The 23,248-nt window shown below is 46.0% G+C and overlaps 1 protein-coding gene across 2 annotated transcripts in view; it reads right to left on the reverse strand.

Moving 5' to 3' along the window:
* Positions 1 to 20,762: 20,762 nt before the first annotated feature.
* DOCK1 (dedicator of cytokinesis 1) overlaps positions 20,763 to 23,248 on the reverse strand; it is a 542,476-nt gene continuing 539,990 nt past the window's right edge. For both annotated transcript variants that reach the window (XM_064269186.1, XM_064269185.1), the window contains exon 52: positions 20,763 to 21,898. In XM_064269186.1, the coding sequence (XP_064125256.1) occupies positions 21,803 to 21,898 (96 nt within the window). In that variant the 3' untranslated portion in view covers positions 20,763 to 21,802. The remainder of the gene's footprint in view (positions 21,899 to 23,248) is intronic.

Here is a 23,248-nt window from a genome sequence, read left to right on the forward strand (position 1 = left end):
AAACCCGTGAATGGTCCCAGGGCACCCATTCTGTCCCCGGCCAGGCAATGAGCACCAGGTGAGGACAACCTCTGTCCTTGAACTCACACCGAAAGACAGACAGCTCACTGGCTGCAGCCGAGTCAGATGATGACAGGAGTGTGGTGGACAGCATGACAAGGCACAGAGGAGGAAGTGAACTCTGATGGGCTGGAGGACTTCACAGAGCCTGGGTATTTCTGTGGAGCCCTTGACAGAGGAGATGATTTTTAAGTGGAGGGGTTTATGGCAATGAGCCTTTCTGAAATATAAGATAATTTTCCCTATTTCCAGCAAGAAATCGTTTTAACACCACTCCCTTAAGAAAGTGTGATCCTGCATTTAGATAGCCTCCCTGCCTCCCTTTCTCCCCTAAACAGTCCATCCTGAATTCCATCGCCAATTTCCCTAAAATGGTATTTTCATCACGCTTCTCCCAGATCAAAACCCTGCCGTGTCTCTGCACTGAGAATTTTTTTTAATAGGTGGGGCCGAGAAACATTCTCCATATGATGTCGGGGAGCCCTGCCTTCGAAGCCGCTCTCCTAAGAAGGGGCTGGGCACAGCTGAGATACCTGTTCTGTCTGGGCCTGGGAGAGATCGGACTGCCGTGTGATATGAGTGCCGTCTGGAACATGGCATTTCATGGGTCTGGAGAGCAGTTAAGGGGGACATTGCCAAACAGGGATCTTACCCAGGAGGATAGAGAGGATGGAGGGAAAGCCTGCCACCGTGGGGTTGGGGATTGTGGGGTGGAGAGAAGGGCCCCAAGGCTGGAGCCCAGGGAAGGGCGTCCCTCAGGAGGGGTGTTAACGTCTTCTGATCTGTGGCTTTTGAGGGCAGAGGGAGGATCAGTGTTCAAAGATTTATAAAGATACAGTAAAAGACAATAATAATGAAAACTTAAAAAAATTTTTGAGTTATGTCAGAACTGACTTAACGATGGACTCATCAAAACAGAACCCTTTTGTAAATTGGGGACTACCTGTATTTAAAATACAAATGGAATAAACATTTTCATTGGGTTATTTAATTCTTGTTTCAATTAGTTTGAGCCCTAGCTCCCTAAATTATCGGAAGGGAAAAAATTAAACCAAGTCTGCTAAAAAAAAAGTTTAGGTAATAACCATTTAAGAGGGCATAGAGAGGGCATTCAATATTTTTTAGCATCTTTTAAATGTTCTTGTTTGACAGGAATTGTTTTATTGTCAACAGATTTGTTACAAATTTATGAGCCATTTTAACCTCTTTCTATTTCACTGAGAACATTTTCTGGCGAGAAAGAGTTTGAAGAAATTGCTCAAAGCAGGCTTTCTGGGGCACTTCCCCCACCCTCCCTAGAGGGTTCCAGGGAGAAGGCTGTAGTCCGTGGACCTTGGAGGGAACAATTACTCATGTCCATGGGTGCGCAATGTTTAGGACTTTTAGAAGTCATCTTCGTAATACAATACAATGAAGCACTGTGAGACTATTCAGGCCTATTGACCTATGAAAGTGAAAGAAATGACGCGGCCACATAAAAAAGGAGAGGAAATAAAATTCCCTTTATGGAAACATTTTCTAAACACTTTACATTCCATCATTGATCAAAATGTCCAAAAATTATAATTGGTTGATCTACTTTTCTTAACCAAAATTCACCTTTGACGTTCAGTAGAGGGCAGAGCTACATCCATTATAAACTGCTAGAAATAAAAATTGTAGTGTCCAACAAGCTGATTCTATTATACAGTGGGCAGTAATCCTTGTCAGCGAGCTCTAAAACAAGAGAAAAAGACCATCTATCACACTGCTGCTTTCACAGGATGAGGTAAATTGAAATATTTTCTTTCATGTATTAGTATCACCATCTCACGGATGAGCCTTGGGGATGGAAATCAGAATGTAATGTTTCAGCCAAAGATTTAGCACTTTCTCTCAGAACAAAAGCCCTCACGTCAAGTTTCTAGCAATGATTAGATGCGTTCTGTATACTGTGCTTCTGAGTGTGCTTTCCTGTCCATGACAGAGTCCACCCCCCACACCCATGAGCATCCATGGAGTCAACAGGACAGCAACAGCTTGTCATTCTTTTGATTCATGGACCTCTGTAAATTAAAACAGTGACTGAGCAGCACAGAGAAGGAAAAACTACACCTAAGCCTCTGAATATTCATATGTAAAAGAATCGTCCTCACATAACTTTCAAGAAAACAGTAAATATTCTTTCACAGGAAATATTTTGCATGTGCCAGATGGAACGGCAGTTAACAACATCAGGTAAGCATCGGATAAAAAGTTACAAACTGAACACTCCGAGGATTTCAAATCCACCATGTACCCTGGATCTTCACGGTCATTAGCAGTTTACCTAGTCGGCTACCTATAACCCAAACCAAACCCCCTGCCGTCGAGTGGATTCTGACTTATAGCGACCCTATAGGACAAAGTAGAACTGTCCCATAGAGTTTCCAAGGAGCGCCTGGAAGATTGGAAGTGCCAACCTTTTGGTTAGCAGCCGTAGCACTTAACCACTAAGCCACCAGGGTTTCCGGCTACCTATAGTCCCAGGTAATTTGGGAAAGGTTGCCACTGTCTCTTCAACCTCCACCATCAGACTGGATTGAGAACAACGAGGCTTGACAAGACTAAAGTTGAAAAGGGTTCACACTTGCTACAGGGTCTGAGTTGTTAACACTAAGGTAGTATTGTGCTTTGATTGAAAAGTTAGCTAATCTGCTTGTTTTTATATAAAAACAACACTTCACATAGAAACTGTGTACCCAAATGGCACTAGAGCCATTGGTCTTAAACTGGCTGCTGTCCAGTCGATTCCAACTCATATGGCCCTATAGGACAGAGTAGGCCTGCCCCATTGGTTTTGGAAGCATATTATCCAATAACGATTCACGGAGTAACTACCCTGTGAATGGAGCCCCATGTCAGCTCTTGGGAATACAAAGAGGAAGGAGACCTGGCCTGCCCTAAGGGAGGAGGGGAGCATGACAGATGTGGCTAATTTGGATGTGGCCATGCCAGTCGTAGTGATGTAGCTAAGTGCTGTGGGAATGAGTAAGGGAAACCTCTGCAATGTCTAGGGTCAGGGAGAGCTTTGTAGAAGAGATGACATTTGACTTCATCTCTGAAGGAAGACTGGGAGTTTGCTAGGCAGAGGAGGGCCATTGAGGCAGAAGGGACGGTGTGCACCAAGGCAGGGCAATGTGAAGCACACAGCCTGCTGGGAGGGCTGGTAAGACAGCTGTGCAGCGACCCAGGTGAAGGATGAAGGCAAAAAGCTTTCAAAAAAAGCTATTACGTTATAGTTACACACAGGATGGTCCTTAACAAAGATAAAATCATCGTGAACGTTTATGCACCAAGGAACATTGTAAAGACATAATAGATGCGGAGAAGTCGTTAGAAATGCAAAGACAAACAATTTTCGTAGGAAGCCATAACTCATCTTTCAGGCTTGGGTAGTTGAAATAGGTAACAAATACATAAGCATATAAATCCACTGCTGTCAAGTTGATTCTAACTCATAGCGACTCCATGGGTCAGAGTAGAACTGCCCCATAGGTTTTCCCAGGCTGTAATCTTTACAGAAGCAGACTGCCACACCTTTCTCCCGCTCAGCAGCTGGTGGGTTCTAACCACCAACCTTTTGGTTAACAGCCAGCTGCTTAACCACTGCTACCAGGGCTCCTTCAAGCAGGCATATAAGGAGTATGAATAACACAGTCAATACAGTTGAATACACATACACACAAGCACACACACACATGCATGTATCTCCAAATATATAAAAATTTATACTCTGTAAATAATGTACATTGTTTAAAAGATCAACGTGCAACGTACCCTAATTTAAAAATATTCTAAAAAGTGAAGAATGTTTAAGACCTTTTCAGACCACAATGTAACAAAATGAGAAATGTATAATAACAAAAATTCGTACGTTTGGGACTAAGAAAACTCAGTCCTCTAGATAACACTAGGGACGAGGAAATCAAAATTACAAAAACAGAATGTTTATGTCATAGCAACAATGCCAACCCTAAATCCAAAAAGCTTATTTAAATGAAGTCATATTCTCGTATGCTCTTACTTATTAAAATTATTTAATGAAAAGTGTTAAAAATAGACTTACCATTCAACTAAAAAAGCGAGAAACCTCAGCAAAACGTGATAAGAAGTCAATCAAGATAAAAAGAAAATAATGGAATTGGAGTACATTTTTAAAAAGCTCAGAACATTGACAGGTTCATATGATGTTTCTGTAACAAAATAAGAAAACAGAGAACTCTCTGGAAAACCTACTCATGAAAAGCACTGATAAAAAAGAGCAGCATCAGGAATGAGAAAGAGACATAAGCACAAATAAATCACTCTACAGGTGTGGCACACAGGACTCTATGGTGAAGACATTTTAAAGTTTGAATGAAATGGATGACATTTTAGAAATATATGAACAACCCCAAATTGATTTAAAAGGGAGTCAAAAGCTCAAATAAGCCCGAGAGAAAATTTAAAAGCTATTCTACTTCCAAATTTAAAAGAGAAAAACAATCAGAAACTCTTATTCATGATAGATTTGTCAGGGAGTTCTATCAAACTTGCCCCCAAATAAATCATTTTTATGTGATTTTAACCATACCAGATCATTAAAAAATATGGAAAATGCCCCCAATTTATTTTTCCAACATAACAGAGTAACATTAGTTATCTACTACAAATTACCCCCAAATATAAACAAGTTACCCCCAAATATAAAAGCTTTAAACAACATTTATTAGCTCATCGTTTCTCGGGGTCAGATTTAGAAGTGGCCTGGGTGAAAGGTTCTGCCTCAGGCTCTCCTATAACCCTGCAACTGAGGTGTTGGATGGCGCTGTAGGGTCCGCTTCCAAGATGGTTCACTCTCATGGCTGTTGGTGAGGCTTCAGCTCTGTGCTGGCAGTTGGCAGGTAGTCTTAGTTCCTCATCAGGTACGCGTCTCTGCAGGGTTGCTTCAGTATCCTTTTGACGTGGCAGCTGGCTTCCCCCAGAGCGAGCAATCTGAGAAAGAAATCAAGGCGAGCATTGCAATGGTTTTTATGCTGTAGGCTCAGAATCACGCAGTGTCATTTCTTCCTTTTCTGTATTCATTAAACAATGAGTTTCTAAGTCCAGCCCACATTCAAAGGGAGGAAAATTAATGTCTACATCTTGAAGGAAGACAGCATCTCCATCACTTTGCATGGAAATCTCCTTAGCTAGATCACCCAGTCCATTGGGCATATTTTCTACTTTTTACATTACCACAGGTGACAGTGTTGCTAAACTTTCTGCTACTACCTAACAAAGACCATTTTTCTTCCACTTTTCAACTAGATGTTCCTCTTTCCTTTATGCATTCGCCCTCATCAAAGACCTTCATGCTTGTACAAACAAGGCTTTTCAAGCTTTCAATAATACTCCTCAAAGTCCTTCCAGCTTCTGTCCACTGCCCAGTTCCAAAGCCACTCCCACATTTTAGGTTTTGCTTATGACAACACCCCTGTCTTGGTACTGGTTAGGTATCTTTGTATCAGTTGGGGTTTAACGAGAGACGTGAACCTCGAGAACATATATAAAGGATTTGAGCTCATACAACTGTGGGAACTGGTTCAACAGTCCCTATACGACTATCATCTTTGTGTCTAATGCTGAAGCTTGAAGTCCTCAGAGCAGGAAGTTGGGAAAGGAAATTGGATGTAAAGTGGAGGAGAGCAAAGACAAGCTTGAAACCATGAGCACAGGGTGGCTTGAGTCCATGAAGACCAACTGCAACCCATGTGACCTTCCAGTGCCTTGTGTCTTGATAAAGCGGGTGTCCTACAGGTGAAGCCGACACCCTTCATTACAGAACTAAACCTGGGCCTGGAGTCAGAGAAGCTGAAGGAGGAGTCAGGAGGGGGTGGAGCAATTCCTGAGCGGGGAGGGGGGCATGTTAAGAGGTAAGCCAGCAGGTAAATGACAAAGCAAGTGAGCTGCGAAAACATCAGCCCTGGACTTCTTGGGTAAATGTAAAAATGGCTGCTGTTTCATTCCTACCCTCCAAATCTCATACGAAAATCACTCCTCTGCCCGGCCCTAGCTCAAAACGTACAGGGAAGGGAATTTGGGGAAATTCATTTCCAAATAGGCAAACTGACACGTTATAAAGACACACACAAGTTCTAATGTTGAAATGTGAAACAAACAGCACACAGTCCACCCAAAATAGAACTATAAACCAATCTCACCTAGAAAGCAATAAATAAATAAAAGAATAGTATTAGCAGATGGAATCTGCAAGTTTATCAAACAAATATGACTACTACTCCATGGCCAAGTAAGGTGTTTGCAGACATGAAAGGATCATTCAATTATTAGGAAACTAATTAATACCTTTTTCTTTTCTAAGAAATTGACCGAATTATCCCAAAATTGATTTGGAAAAATAAATGAGTGAAAATGCATTTGGAAGACTAAGTTATTAATGGTACAAAGAGCACTGGTGGCACAGTGGTTAAAGTGCTCAGCTGCTAACCAAAAGGTCAGCAGTTCGAACCCACTAGCTGATTCACTGGAGAAAAATGTGGCAGTCTGCTTCTGTAAAGATTTACAGCCTTGGAAACCCTATGGGGCAGCTCTACTCTGTCCTATGGGGTCTCTATGAGTAGGAATCAACTCGGCAGTGAGTTTAAGGAATCGACTCAATGGCAGTGGGTTTAAGAAAAGAAGATAAGAAAAGAGCAAGGAGTGGGACTTGCAGTATAAGATCTCTAAAAAGATAAAGTTAGAATTTTTAGCTTCGAACATTCAGGAGCCATCAGGCATGCCTTAGGCAAGGTTGAAACTGTGCCATGAACCAGTACTTTGAAATCAACATGGAGAAAGCAGTATGATGTTTGATGCTTTCTAGAATCTAGGGAAGAGTCTTTGAAGCCATCAAGTTCCGATGCTATTGGGTAAGACTCTGTGTTATACTTAATTCCATCATCATCTACCATTAATGGGATTATTCTCCACTTGAATAGTTTGTACACGCTTGCTCTCTTTCTGTCTCCCTCTATCCCTCCCTTCCGCACTCCCTCCCCTCCCTCTCCACCCTCTCTCCCCTCCTATGTCCATCTCCATCATCCACATAATCACTCATCCTCTGCCATAACCTTCTGTAGTCACCAGCATGACCCTCCTGGGCCAGCTCTACATAGTTGCACAAAGGAGTGACATCGTATGTGTGCATCTTCATTTCTTATTTTACAGAAATTAAATCAGCCCACATTCTTCTGCTTTAGATTTAATTCTTGGTTCTGTTTTCCAGGGAATAAATGATTGTATTGAAATGAGCGAGGAAGTGTATGCAGTCACATCTGTGAGTGGGAGAAACATCTCCATAACCCTTCATTCACTGTTCATGACAAGATTTGCTTTGATTCACCCAGGTTTGCTCTGCATACGGATTTCTAGAAACACATTTGCAGCTGAAAGCTGCTTTTTCTTAAGAACAATGTGTCAAAAAGGACTCACTATCCCCAAATGAAGCTTGCTATGCTTTGATAATCTCTTCTCCTAGGGTGCATCATGGGCAGGCGAGACCTGGAAAAGAGCCCACCTGTGCATTCAGTAGTGCCATGGACCCAGTGATGAAGTCCCTAGAGCAAGAAGCTCCCTGAGTCATGTTCTTGTAGACAGTCTGTGGAGGAGAGTTTTGAGTCCAGGTGGAATTGACTCCATCCAGCAGAGGGAAGAGCAGGAAGCTCTTCCAAAGTGGCTTGCCATTAGTACTTCCAACTGGACCAAATTTCTACATTGTTCTCATTCTTTCTATTTCCCAGGGAAGAATTTCTCTCCAATATATTCCACTTTGGATGCTGTTCAAAATCATTTACCCATCCATCCACCCACCTGTCCATCCACCTGTCCATCCAGCCACTCATCCGTCCATCCATCCGTCCGTCCGTCTGCCCGCCTGCCCGTCCACCTGCCCGCCTGCCCGTCCACCCGTCCACGCACCCACCCACCCACCCATCCACCCATCCCCCCCCAATCCCCATCCCCCCACCCCCACCCATCCCCCCATCCATCCATCCATCATTTTGACCAAGAGCCCATTAGGGGCAGAGATCTAGATGCTAGGGGACTACAAAGACATACCAGACCCTGGCTTACCCGAATAGGCAGACCCTGCTTCAGGAGGCTGAAATCCACAACCACGTGTCCTCTATCCTCCAAGGACTAGAGCAAGACGCTCTGGAGTAACCAAGGCCTTGTATCACTGTCAAATGTTATTCAGGTTAATACTGTGCACAGCTTCCCTGGAGAGGAGGTTTATTAGTACCGTCTGAGGACACAGCTGGCCATCTTCCTAACAGCACTGCTTTCATGCTGGAGAGAGAGTGTGCTCAGCGATCAGGCAAGTCTCAGGGGGCTGTGAGGGAAGGAGCTGTGTTTAAGATCAGAGACCAGGGAATGCCAAGGAAACCCCTCTGCCTGCTGTGCAGCTCAGCTGTAGAGTCAGTGCCAGAATATCCTGGCCTGGGGCAAGTTCTTCCTCGGTGCTAGGCTTATGCACGTGGAGGTTCTTTCCCTGAAGGATTCTGCCCCATCTCTGAGGAGCCTCCTGACTCAGGGACTATGCCTCCTAAAGACCGGCCATATGACCAGAGGGAGATGGACCTGCCAGAGCCCCTGCAGAGGACCGACAAAGGGAAAGCTGGAGTGAGAGGACATGGCTCATAGAGCCGCGATGTGCGCGGACCCTGCTTGGCATTGACCCACCAACCACCATCAAGATAGCTGGGATGTACTTGACACTGGGAGACTGAGCTGTCTTCTTCTCAGCTCTTGACGCAAGACCTCCTCAGGCAAGCAGGCTCTAGAACGGGCAGAGAGAAAGAACTGGAGGTTGCACGTGGACATGTTAGGTGCTGCTGAGCCAGTTCCGACTCCTAGCAACCCTATGTACGACAGAACAAACACTGCCTGGTCCTGCGCCATCCTCACAATTGCTGGTATGTTTGAGCCTATTGTTGCAGCCACTGTGTCAATCCGTTTTGTCAAGGGTCTTCCTCTTTTTCCCTGACGCTCTACCTTACTAAGCATGATGTCCTTCTCCAGGGACTAGTCCCTCCTGATAATATGTTCAAAGTACGCAGGACAAAGTCTTACCTTCCAAGGAGCATTCTGGCTGTACTTCTTCCAAGATAGATTTGCTCATTCTTCTTGCAGTCCATGGTATATTCAATATTCTTTGCCAAAATCATAATCCAAAGCCATCAATGCTTTGGTCTTCCTTATTCATCGTCCAGCTTTCACATGCATGAGGCAATGGAAAATACCATGGCTTGGGTCAGGCACACCTTAGTCCTCAAAGTGACTTCTTTGCATTTCAACCCTTTAAAGAGGTCTTTTGCAGTGGACATAGTTTGTTGGAAATGAACAAGGCCACTATTTGCAGGTGAAAGGCTCAGGACTGTGGGGCCCATGGCCTGTGTGCTAGCCCAGGTTCCCCAAAGGCAGAGCCTGAGCCACGTGGTTTATTTCAGGACATGGTCTGTGCACCTGTAGAAGTAGATGATGGAAGCAGCCCTCTGCTGCTCAGCCTCATGGGCAGCTCAGTACACACCGTGAGGCAGTCAGATCGCATGCACAGGACATTTATACCTTCTCAGCATAACACCTGTGCACCGCTACGCACCACGGAGAGGCCCCATCTCTCCTACCTTGGGATCTTCTAGTGACAAAATGCCGCCTTCTGTAATCCTAGCGGCGGGTTAGGGGGAGGGCAGGCTCTCAGAGGAGGGGAGCAAGGCTGAAACGCCTATTCGGTCAGTGTCCGGTTTAGCAAGTATGGTATCCCCTCTTGGAAATACCTGGGGGGTGGGGCGTGGTGGAGAGACCGACCTGAAATCAGAGCTGGGTTGAAAGGCTAGGTCTACACCCAGCTTCTTCTGTGAAGAGAATGTAATCTTGTCTCATAATGAAGAGAAGTGCCTAGAACAATGAGAATCATAAAGCACACACCCAATACATGGACTTGGCATTATAACAGGTATTTATTTGTTAACAGCCATTTCTAGAGTATCCCATACACCCAACACACACACTCCCCCTCAAACACTCCAGGTCCTAGGGGAAGAACGGCTGCCTCCTTCCCAGGCACCACACAGGGAGCATGGGAGGGGTCTACCTAGTCTTCAGTTGTTGCTCAAAGCCCTTGCCTCCCCTCCACAGCCGTTCCTTACAGAGGGAGAAGAGCAGAGCCAGGTGTACATCCCAGAACCACTCTCCGCACTGAGGCACAGGGCCGCAGTGGACCGACATAGCCCTGCCCCGGGTCACGGGGCCACAGTGGACTGACAGCCAGGCCCCCAGCACCCCACAAGGCAGGGCTGTCCCTTCTCCCTGTGTGTCTCACTAGAGGAAGGAGCCTCTCCCCCACTGTTCGTGGTCACCAGCGGCTCTCGGTTATGCTGCCCGTGGCCTAAGGCTTCTTGTCAGGCAGAGTAGGAGCAGCGGAGGCAGCAGGCTAAGAAGGAAAGTGTTTCTTTAGAGCAACTGTGACCTGAGGAGCCAGCCAACTTTCCCAGGGAGACACGTTATGTTGGGTTAGCAAGCACTGTGAGAGCTCGGCATTGTGGGCCTGCTCATCAGGGATCCGGCCCTTTCCGCAGCCTCCCTCAGCTCCAATCCAAGGGGGAGCTGCCATCAAGCTCAGGAACGTCACCCCTAGCTCTGCTGTGCTGAGCTGACAGCCCAGGCGGTGTAGCTGAGGAATTTGAACCAGGTTTGAATCCCAGCTCTCCCCCAAGGAGCTCTGGCATCTTGGCCATAGCCTGCCTCAGACTCAGTCGCCTTCACTGTAAAATAAGGTCAATCACAGAGCCTGCTCCCCACGCTGCTGAGAGGATGACAAATTGGAAAATGATCATGACAGCTGTTATGGGGTGAATAAACCAGTTGCCATCCAGTCAGCCCTGACTCATGGTGACTTGTGTGTGTCAGAGTAGAACCGTACTCCGTGGGGTTTTCAATGCTGATTTTTCAGAAGTCAGCCCTGCCACAGCCCCGGGAGACTCCACCTGTGCAGGTCTCAGCTCCTCCATAAAGGCGGGAGGAAGGATGCTGCTTCCCGTGCCCACTGACAAGGAAACCGTGAAGACCCGATAAGATGACAAACGTGAACATACTTTGAAAAGCAGAGACATTAAGGACAAAAATAAATTGATATCGTTATTATACTCTGAGGCAACTTTATCATTTTCTTGGCCCATGGCTACGGGACTATAGAAAGCTGACTCAATATGGCATCTCCTGTCACACCAAAGAAATCCATCAGAAAGGGAACGAGTGATGGAAAAGGGTGAGAATTAGCCTTGTCGGAAAGAGGCAAGCCTGGGCGGTGGGGGCGGGGGGGAGGGGGTGATTCTGACTGGGACTTTCTGTCTGGCTTTTTCTTTCTTTGGCTGCTCATTCCTCTGAGCCTGTTAAATTGATGACAGGCTCCCGGTGTGTGCGAATTAGGTAACGCTGCCGCTGTGCAGTTGGGTCAGATGTTCTTTTTTCTGTTCCCTCCTCTCCTGTCTTCCCCCTCTCTCTCCTCTTTCTAGCATTCTCTCTAACTTCTTCTTTTCCTTTTTCTCTGTCTTGCTCCTCTTTTTTTCCTTGCTCTCTTCTCTCTCCTGTGTTTCACTCTCTCCCCCCTTCACCTTCTAATCAACCTCTCACTTCTGATCACCTTCTCCTCAGGTTTCTGGCAGCCCCACAGCCCCCTCTGTGGACTGGTTTGAGGTGACAGGACTTCACACAGCTGTGCCTCACCCAGTCCTGTGCTCTGACTTGGAGCCCAGTGTTCTCTTCAGCACCCAAGCCACTTCCTGAAGCCCTCTGCCCCCTACACCTTCCTTCACCTAAACTGGCTGCCTGGCTGTCTCCTGTGGACACTGATGCCCCTGCAGCCCTGTAAGGTGGAAACTGTTTCCTCACATTCCACACCCCTCAGAGCCTGTCCTCTCTGTTCCTCCACCTGGCCACTTTCCTCCTGTCGTCCTCTAGAGGTCAGCCCAGCAGGCTGGACCCCCTGCGCCCCTTCACAGTTCTGTCAGTGGGGCAGTTAATACCTCAGGGGCAACCCTTAATCAGAAGGAAGCCAAAAACCAAACCAGTTGTGTCAACTCTGACTCCTGGCGACCCCATGTGTGTCAGAGCAGAACTGTGCTCCAGAGGGTGGGTTTTCATGGCTGATTGTTCAGAAGAAGATTGTCAGGCGAGAAGTCCCTAGGCAGTGCAGACTACTAGCCAAATGTTGGCGGTTCAAACCCATCCAGAGGTGCCTTGGAAGACAGGCCTCGCAATCTGCTTCAGTAAGGTCCAAAGAACCAATGAAACCCATTGCCGTCAAGTCTATTCCAACTCATAGCAACCCTGTAGGACAGAGGAGAACTGACCCATAGGATTTTCAAGGAGCAGCTGGTGGATTCAAACTGCCGACCTCTTGGTTAGCAGCTGAGCTCTTAACCACTGTGCCACTAGGCCTCTTTAGTAAGGTCACAGCCTTGGAAACCCTATGGGGCTAGTTCTGCTCTGACACATGTGAGGACACCATGAGTCAGAATCCACTTGATGGCAACTAACAACAGATTGCCAGGCCTTTCTTCTGAGGTGCCTCTGGGTAGACTTGAACCTCCAACCTTTTAGCAGCCAATCACGTTAACTGTTTACAGCACCCAGGGACTCCCTAAGAAGGCTCATTACTCCCCAATTCCAAAATGTTTGATTCATTTGTGTGTGAGCTTCTACTTGTCATTCTCCCCCCTCTCGAAGCTCTCCTCCCTCCTTCAGTTCTCAGCTCTTTGTTCCTGTGGCCCCAGCAGCCTGTCCAATGTCCCCCAGGCAATCTGCCATCTTCCTGGTGGGGCTGCGGGTAGGGGGCACAAGGACTGCATGCACCCCATGGAGGGTCCTGCCACAAATGCAGGCAGAGAAGGGTCGATGGCCATCTGCAGAACTCCTGCCTGCTGCAGGAAGCCCTGTCTTCCCAATGCCCTCCCTTCTGCTGGCTGCTGCCCCTGCCCACCTGGCTGTCCCTGCCCACCTGGCTGCCCCTCCCCTCCACTTGGGCAACACCCCAGGTCCTCTGCAACCCTCACGCTCCTGCTGAAGGCGGTGAGGGGCCGCCCACTGTATTCCCACTGTGCCTCTGCCTGGAAAACCCTATGGAGCAGCTGTACCCTGACACACGTGGGGTCGCCAGGGGTTGGACAGGGCTCCACAGTAACTGGCTGATTTCTGGTTGAGTTTCCCAGAGTCGGGAAGGGAGAGAGAGGGTCAGGGACACAGCTGCCACTTAGGTTTCAGATAAAAAGTTACAGGGAAGGGGAGGGGATATCATGAAGATATTTGGCGGGGTTAAAAAAAAAAAAGCCTGTTTCTCCCCCCCAGCCCCTTAAACTCTTGGTGGGTTTTTGTGATACTGTTGCTTTCAATTACGTTTTTCTATCCAAGTGCTTCTCTGAATCTGTTTTTCTCAGAGGCTGGCTCGCCTGGACCCTGGAGCACTTCTAGAGTAGACTCATGGGGAGCCCGTTGATTGAGAACTCTGGCCAACTGCCTGCCGCCTGATGACCCAGGGTCAGAAGGACACACCCCTTCCCCCTGCAAAGTAAGAAAGCTTTTCTAGCCTGGGAAAGAACTGGTTCCCACGGAGAACAAGTGTCCCTGTTTCTTTTAACATCTTTATCACTGAAGGTGATGAGATACTTGCTACCCTAATTATTGGCAGGATAATAACTTTGCGTAATTAAAATATATGCAACTTGGGAACGTGCTGTCGTGGGAATAAACAACTATCAGGGACGGGGCTCTGGCTCCTCATCGCTCCATTGTTGAGAGGGAACCACAGCCCGCAGCTACGGCGTCAGACACAGAGAGAAATGAATGTGCAGCCCAGCAGCTCCATCTGTGCTGTGCAGCACACCAGCTTTGGAGAGGTAGGGGCTTTCAGAAAAATCCAAACAAACCTGTCGCCGTTGATTCCAACTCGTGGCGACCCCACATGTGTCAGAGCAGAACTGAGCTCCGTAGGGTTTTTCTTGGCTGTAGTCTTTACAGAAGCAGATCACCAGGCCTTTCTTCTGACATGCCACCAGAGAGGAAGCCAGCTGTGTGGCCTCTGTCCGTCTGTGCCTGCACGGTAGTACGTTGAGACCAAGATGCTCACCCCAAGTGTTTTGTTGAGCAAATAACCTAAAGATTAAAGGCATGGGGCAGCATGAGTTTGAAGGGTCCCTCCTGAGAAAGACTCCTGGGAGTCATTTTCTATTTTTTCAAAACATGGGCCAGTTCCTGTCATGGCTCCCCTTTCACCTCTGACGGCCAAGTTAGCCAGAGGCCTGGTCTGGGGAACACAGTCTGTCCTAGTCATCTAGTGCTGCCTGCCGTAACAGAAATACCGCAAGCGGATGGCTTTAACAAAAAGAAATTTATTTTCTCACAGTCTAGTAGGTTACAAGTTCAAATTCAGGTTGTCAGCTCCAGGAGAAGGCGTTCTCTCTCTGTTGGCTCTGGAAGAAGGTCCTCGTCCTCAAGCTTCCCCTGGTCGAGGAGCTTCTCTGGCGTGGGGACCGTGTGTCCAAAGGACATGCTCTGTTCCTGATGCTGCTTTCTTGGTGGTATGAGGTCCCCAACTTTCTGCTTGCTTCCCTTTCCTTTTATCTCTTGAGAGATAAAAGGTGGTACAGGCCACACTCCAGGGAAACTCCCTTTATGTTGGATCTGAGTAAGGGTGGTGTTAAAAATCCTACCCTAATCTTCTCAACACGATATTACAATCACAAAATGGGGGGCAACCACAGAATGCTGGGAATCATGGCCTAACCAAGTTAATCCACACATTTTTGGGGGGACATAATTCAATTCATGACACAGTCAGAGACAGGCCTCTCCTGCGTTGCATGTGGGAAGTCCAAGGTTGCCTTGCAAAAGAAGGGCTCTGGGTGGCCTCTTTCATCTGTTGGCAGGTCCCTGACCCTGTGGTGCCAGGAGCTGGGCCTGGCGTGATTCCCCTGCTGGGCTGGAAAACTCAGTATAATTTTGTGCAAACCCCCTTCCGTCTCCTGGAGAAGGACTGGGGACCTAAGAACAGCATGTTCCGGCCTTCAGCCTTTGTATCTAACTCCCGGCATTACCCACTTTGGGTGGTGCCACCAAAGGGACATTCAAAGAAAGACAAGCTGCGACCACATGTCCCTTCTTCTGCCCACTTTGCTCCCAGGCTGCCAGCTGAGCTTCCTCTGGAGGCCTTGAACCTGGGGCCACCGTAGCCTCTTCATCCCAAGGCATGATGAATTGTGTCCCCCCAAAATGTGTCAACATGGTTAGTCCATGTGTGGTTTTCCTCCATTTTGTGATTTTCCTATGTGTTATAAATCAATTTCTGCCTGTGGTTAAAGAGGATTAGGGTGGGATGTAACACTTGCCCAGGTCACCTCCCTGATCCAACATAAAGGGCGTTGCCCTGGGGTCTGACCAGCATCAGCTTTTATCTTACGAGAGATGAAAGGTAAGCAAGCAGTTGGGAACCTCATACCACCAAGAAAGCAGTGCCGGGAGCAGGGCACATCCTTTGGATCTAAGGTTCCTGTGCTGCTGGGATGCTCCCAGACCAAGGGAAGACTGACGACAAGGACCTTCCTTCAGAGCCAACAGAAAGAGAAAGCCTTCCTCTGGAGCTGACGCTCTGAATTTGGACTTGTAGCCTACTAGATTGTGAGAGAATATATTCCTGTTAAAGCCATTCACTTGTGGCACTTCTGTTACAGCAGCACTAGATGACCAAGACACAAGGCTAAGGTGATACGTCTTCATAATGAAAATCACTTCTTTCACCAACGTTTCGGAAAATCGGAGGGGTGATTCTGATGTTGCATTTCCAGTATAATTGCTTTGGTTTCCCAAGTGCGATTTTTACATAAAAAAGCTTTGCCAAGGCAGTGAGAGCCTTATGTTCCCTGCGGAGAAACCAAAAAGGTGCAGGAGCTTAAAAATAACCTTGCGTTTTACAGGTAGCTGCTTGTTCGATATTAAGTGCTCTTCTTTCCAACGCAAGTGTTCGTAATGCTAAATTAGCTGTTAACAAGTATTTTTAAATAGTATAATTTATGCTAATTCTAAAATATTCTGGCTCCCAAACTGATTATTTTTATCTCGAAAATTGCTGCACTTCTCCATTAGCGGCTGAGGAGGCAGGCTACCATGATTAAGTGTTTTTCCGAGCGGCTTCTGGATCCCTACTCGTTTCCAGGATGATTTCTATGGATGCACTTCCAAGGCTTGCCCCAGGACTCCCTGGTGAGAATGGATTTGTGTGCTGAGATCCACACCAATGCTGTGAGCCATCCTGACTTGTCGGGGGGATGTTATCACTGCTCCCAGCTCTGGGGACACACCAGCCTCGTCCTGCAAGGATCAGGGCAGCAGCAGGAGAAATCCCTTTTCCTGCCTGAGCAGAGCACTGTGGGGATGGAGCAGGCGCTCTCCTTCAACTGTTTTATCAAACTCCACTCCCAAGTAGAGGAAAAAGAAGAGGTTAAATTTAGCACTTCCAATTTTGAAAATAAACGTTAATTAGTTTTTGCTGTTAGCTGCCACGGAGTTGGCTCCAACTCAAAATGACCTTATGTATAACAGAAGGAAACGTTGCCCAGTCTTGCACCGTCCTCACCATCATTACTGTGTTTGAGCCCACTGTTGCAGCTCCTGTGTCAATTCTATCAAGAGTCGCCCTCTTTTTCACCGACCCCCTACTTTACCAACCATGATGTTCTTCTCCAGCATTTGGTCCCTCCTGATGATGTGTCCAAAGTAAGACGCAGTCTCGCCATTCTTGCTTCTAAGGAGCATTCTGGCTGTGCTTCCTCCAAGACAGATTTGTTCATTCTTCTGGCACTTCATGGTATATTCAACACTCTTTCCAACACCTCAATTCAAACATGATGTTAATTAGTAGAAATAGCTTAAATCCAGGCTTAACAGGTGAACACGGTGAAAGGAAATGAGCGAGCTGAGATTCTTTCCTCGTGATGGGAAAGGCAGCATCATTGTTGGAGATGTGTGTGACAAATTTTGGAGTTGTCAAATTTTGCAGATGTCAACAGGAGAAAAGCCCAGGAGAGCAGGGCCGTTGCATGAGGCTATTTGCAGGACCAGCCAGTGCCAAAGCCAATTTGTAGATCAGATGGAATGAAGAACTGGCAAGCCAAGGACTCCGTGTGAGAGGCTGCAACCTAGATGGAAACGGCAGAGTGTGGCTGGGTGGACTTAGATGAAAGTTCAGTAACCTGTGCAGCCTCAAGGTCATATGGGAAGGTCATTGCCGTGACCATCGCCAATGGGTAGCAGAGAAAATGACTTCTGTTCAGAATTTTAACAGGGCAAAAAAAGCCCAGGCATGCCAAGTCATCTCCTAAAAATGAGATAACCCTGGAGAATAAACAACAGCCAAAGGAGGGAGACGCTAACCAAGAGGTCAGCAATTTGAATCTGCCAGGCGCTTCTTAGAAACTCTATCGGGCAGTTCTACTCTATCCTATAGGGTCGCTGTGAGTAGGAATCGACTTGACGGCAGTGGGTGGAAAGGAGGGAGACAGGGAGAGCGCGATGCCTAGCCAACCACAGCACCAGCCACTTGAGGGAACCCATCTTGGATGTTCCAACCCCAGGAAACAGCATCAGCATGGGCAGTTGGTATTATCATTTGATAATGAGGAAACTCATGATTGGGGAGGCTAAGTGGTTTATTGGGGGTCACAGAGCTGGGGTTCTACTCCAGGTATCTCTATTTTAAGCTCATCTTTCTGCCAAAATGCTGCGGTCTACCACTTGTCTTTGTGGGTCTGCGTGTAGGTTTAGTCTTGTAAATCGCTGTGTTGAAAATCATATTACACTGTTTTGCCCAGAGTTGGAACTAACTCTTTGGTATTATCACAGTGAGCTTTGCTGGGCATCACACTCTGAGGTGGTCCCCGCTTCCCCCTCTCAAGACTTGCAGGCCACTGCATTTGGGCATCGTAACAACCTGGAAGGAGCAGTAACTTCTCTGTGTTGGTGAGAGAAAAACAGGGAGTGGCAATTGGTTCGGTTGCAAAAGGACTATTGATCTAGCAGGTTCCCTGTTAAAGTTTTTCTGAGCTATCACCAACTAACAGTAGACATTCACTTCAAATAAGGTAGAGTACCAAAAAATTGGTAAAAGTTCTCAAACAGGCTTTAAAAAGTAAAGTGAATAAAATATTACAAAGTAATTAAGAGATGAAAGTTAAAAGCGAAACGAAACTCCAGCTAAACCCAGGACTTCCACGACATGAAACATAAAGTCCAGCGTCATGAAAGAATCCAGAACAAAAGATAATGAAAGCTGCAAGGCACTAGGAAGATCAAATCTTTACATGAAAGCATAATGTTAAAATTGATTTAAAAATATTAGGAAGCAACTTTCAGGCACTAGAGGTGATTTTTAAATAAGAAAAAACTTTTCCACTTACAAAATATAGCTTAAATACTATTGACTTTCAATAAAGATTTGAAAGCACATATAAAATTTGGCAGTTAAAATAAAGATGGGTATTTAATAGACAAGAAGGCATTTTGTGAAGCAGAAGAATAAAAACCAAAATTTAACTGAACGTGTGACCACTGAATTTAGCTTTGAGCTTCCTGGCAGGCAAAGCAAAAAATAGAGCATGTGAGAAACTCATCATTCTTATTTCAGGGCATGAATTCTCAACGAGGCAATATCACTCCTAAGGGGGTGAAAACTAGTTTTGGGGGGCAAAAAGTACTCTTTTAATGTAAAAAGCATAAATATATGTAAAGCACATAATAGATATACAGTATATCTGTAGAATTAAAATTTTATGGTGGGGTATGAATATTGAAGAATATTGAATATACCATGGAGTGCCAGAAGAATGAACAAATCTGTCTTGGAAGAAGTTTAGTCAGCATGCTCCTTAGAAGCAAGGATGGCAAGACTTCTTTTCATGTACTTTGAACACATTATCAGGAGGGATCAGTCCCTGGAGAAGGACATCATGCTTGGTAAAATAGAGGGTCAGTGAAAAAGAGGAAGACCGTCTATGAGATGGATTGACACAGTGGCTGCAACACTGGGCTCAAGCATAGCAACGATTCTGAGGATGGCGCAGGACCAGGCAGTGTTTCGTTCTGTTGTACCTGGGGTCACTGTGAGTTGTGGCTGACTCAATGGCACCTAACAACATGATTACAAAAAAATGCTTAAAAAGTCTCCCTGGGTGACAATAATGAAAAAAAAAATGGTGGAAAAATACTATTTCAGAACAGAAAGAATATATCATTGCATCTACCAAGGCAAAAGGAACCCTGGTGGCACAATGGTTAAGTGCTCGGCTGCTAACCAAAAGGTGATCTGCTTTTGTAAAGATTATAGCCTAGGAAACCCTACTGAGCAGTTCTACTTTGTTGCATGGGGTCATTATGAGTTGGAATTGACTAGATGGCACCCAACGACAACAACACTGGCACCTGCTCCAGAAGGAATATTTCGAGAAGACTTTTGATGACTTAGCGGTCAGTCTCTTCTGGATTTTAGTTTTGCAGTCCACCCTGTATTTAAAATGATGAGGCCATCCTGTGTCCCCTCCTACCTCTGTTCTGTGTTCTCTGTGTATTTTCTAGCTCTCAATGGTGTGGGGCATGGCGTGGGGTTCCAGCTAGAGGTATGCAGTGTGGAGATTGCCCTGGGAGGCTCTCGGGAGGAGGCCGCGATGCCGTGGAGAACTGGAACCCAGATGCCAGTCTAGAAAGCTACTAGTTTCTACAGGGCGGGACTGTGCTTACAGTTTGGGTTGCAGCTGATGCCAGGTGAAATGCTGGCTACCAAAAAATCACGTACCACCTGGGCCAGGCCCTCCCTGGTCTCCCAGGTGGGGGTGCTTATTTTAGGAGGGTAGATAATGCCCAGTTCTTAACATGATCAGCAGAGGACAACGATCTTGCTGAAAGAGTAAGGACTCATGAAGGAAAAAAACAAAAATTCATATTCATATGTGTCTATTCACAAGTTTCTTGGTGGTGGACTGGATATTTACAACAATACGAGTAAGTTGGGGTTCAGCTGTGGAAGAAAGAGTGAAAGGAAGATCCTCAGGGCTGCTCTGGTTCTCAGTGGCTTCTTCCTGGTTGTGGTTTTGAGAGGAACAGAGCCTCTGGAATGAAGTCAGGTGACAGCACTTTGTACTCTTTTGTTTCTGGTCACCTTCGACCCATACCAGCTGGTCCCAGAGAAAGCTCTGAAGCCTTGATGCCTCCCGAGTTAAATCACACACTGCTACAAACCCTCTCTCAAATTCGTAGAAGAAAACAGAGACTAAAAAAAAAAAAAAGGAAGGATAAATGGCATGCTGCCAAGAGCCCTCTAGGTCGGGCTAAAGGGAGAGCTCTTCATCACTGTGCCACCAGGGCTCCGACCACTACTCACAACAAATTCCTTATCACAATTGTCTTCACTTGCTGCATAGGCAACTTTTAAAGCATTGAAAAGGCTTGGAGCCTTTTCTTGCTCTAACGTACTGTAAGGCTAAGTAAAAACCGTATGCACCTCTTCTGACTTACCTGCAAAATCGACTTAAAGACACAATTAAGAACCGACCTCATTCGTAACCCAGGGGCCGCCTGTATTTTGCAGTAAAGGATAAAAACACAGTATGCCAGACACTGAGTCCTTTTAAATAACATTTTATTTTTCATTGTCAATGATTAACTTCTGAGCCTACTATAGGGGTATCACGATTATAGTGAATAAAAAAATATAGACGATAGGATAAAAATATTAGGTTATACAAAGTTAGTTTTTGAAATCATTGCCCAACAGTTTCAGGACTTTGGAGCTTTTACATTTCCAGCAGTTAAAAAAATTAAGAACACATATTGAGAATCATTTGTGGGTGCCTATTTCAATAAGGAAAGACCACAAAAATTAAAACAAGTTCTAAGAACCATCATATATACAAACTTCTGTACAGAATGAAGACAAAAAGAATTCACCCAATTAAATCTGTCTCTTGTGGCATACAAATTCTGTTTTAATGAGGAAAGGAAATTTATCTTCCTATACTCATATTTCTTTTTCCCATTTGATCCAGTATTTTTAATGCTGTTGCCACTCCTTAAATTAGTAACTGTGCAGTAGCTAAGGAATGTCCTATTTTAAATTATACCCAAAGAAACCGGGAACTTCCCTGAAAGGGCTGACCTTAATTGCCTGATGGAGGTTGAAGATATACTCAACCAAGAGAAAGTCACAGGACCTGTTGCAACAATGGGGTTGACAAGCCATCCCGGGAGATTAAGCTGGGGTTTTGGCCAACAGCAAAGAGGAGGAGGAGGATTCCTGCACTCAGTTACTACACAGCTTCTCTGGGATGATGAGCTAACCTCCCCAACTTGGCTAAACTCAGCTTCACTGGGTACCTTGCTAATGTATGTCATTTGGCACAAACAGAAAGGACTTCTGGGCAAGACTTCGGCTCTCCCAAGACAGACATTCTCAGAGGCCTCCGACTTTGACACGCAACCCCTCATCCCAGTTCTGGGCCAGCCCTGCTTCATGCTGCTAAAGGCTGCTCACTCGATGGTTAGGACTGAACTTCTGTGAGGAAAACAGTGGTTCTGAATGTTAGATATGGCGGGCCCGAGGAGGTCAACACCAGACACAGAAGATGACGGAGAAGGGAAGGGAAGACGAGGCATTTTGCTGTGGTCACTGCACGATCCCAGAGTCCACTGATGTCTGCTTTCGAGTTGTCTTTGGGGGCGGAGGCGGTGGGGTTTTGCTGGGCAGTGGAGGTGGCTGATGCTAGAAAACATGAATATGAGGAATACATCATTATTGATGCTCTGACAAGAAGAACATGGCTCTTCAGGAAAGGTCCAACACTGGTCTGCACATCTGTTGGGCCTAAGCGACCCAGGATCTGCTCTGTCTGACTCAGGCTGGCAGCATGCTATACTCAGCACTGGGCTGCTGGCAATGATGGGCTCTCTGGCATCTCTGATTAACCACTTTTCACAGAAGTCCACTCAGCCCCCAAAAGTACAAATGTTGTGTTTTGCATGCTGTCTTAAATCAATATGCTATTGATACCAGACTCTACAGAAGAATCCTGATCAAACGGGGAAATGTGGAAAAGAACTTGAAATTCTTATGGAATCCAGACTTCCTGGAGTCATTGGAGCTGGACAAACCCCCAAAACTATTGCCCTGAGATAATCTTTAAACCTTAAACCAAAAAATAGCCCCTGACATCTTCTTTAAACCAAACATTAGCTTAATTAGTAAAGAATGCTTGCCTTGAACATTGTGCTCTTTTAAAGAACCACCTATATGGGATAAATTGACAACAGGAACTCAAAAGGTTAGATAGGAAGCTTAGGGGGGAGTGATTTTATGTTAATGGTGGAGGAACAATTCAGAAGACGAGGGTGAGAATGGCACAACTGGAAGAACGTAATCAATGTCACTGAAACTGTTGAATTTTGTATGTTCTGCTGAGTATATTTTCAATAACAACAAAATAGAATTCGTTATTTTAAAAAAAAAGATGCTATTGATCCCTAAATATCCATCACTGGGTGAATAAACTAAATGTAGTCTATCCGCATAAGGGAGTATTACCTGGCCATAAAAAGTAATGAAGTACCAATACATGCTACAACGTGATGGACCTTGAAAACACTATGCTGAGTCAAAGAAGCCAGACACAAAAGAACACGTATTGTGTGATTCCACTGATACGAAATTTCCAGCATGAGTAGGTAAACCCATAGAGACAACCCATAAATTGGTGGTTGCCAGGGGCTGGGGGCGGGGAGGGGAGGGGAGGAATAGGAAGTGACTGCTTAGTGGATACGGGGTTTTCTTTAGAACAAGATGGAGGTGGTGGCCGTACAACCTTGTAAATATGCTAAATGTCACTGAATTGTCCACTTTAAATTGGTTACAGTGGTGAGTTTTATGTTATATGAACTTCACCTTGGTGAAAATCAAAAGATGCTTCTGGTCTAGTGGCCCCTGGAACCTGGCTGGTTTCAGAATCTTACAGTTCAAATAGTTAAGAGCAAGTGCTCACAGCAGAGCAAGACCCGGAGCCACCCAGGCAACCTGGCATTGGCTTCCCAGCCTTCCTCAGCGAGCGTCAGTGGGCCC

Source organism: Loxodonta africana, chromosome 16, assembly GCF_030014295.1.
Source record: "Loxodonta africana isolate mLoxAfr1 chromosome 16, mLoxAfr1.hap2, whole genome shotgun sequence".
Classification (NCBI taxonomy): domain Eukaryota; kingdom Metazoa; phylum Chordata; class Mammalia; order Proboscidea; family Elephantidae; genus Loxodonta; species Loxodonta africana.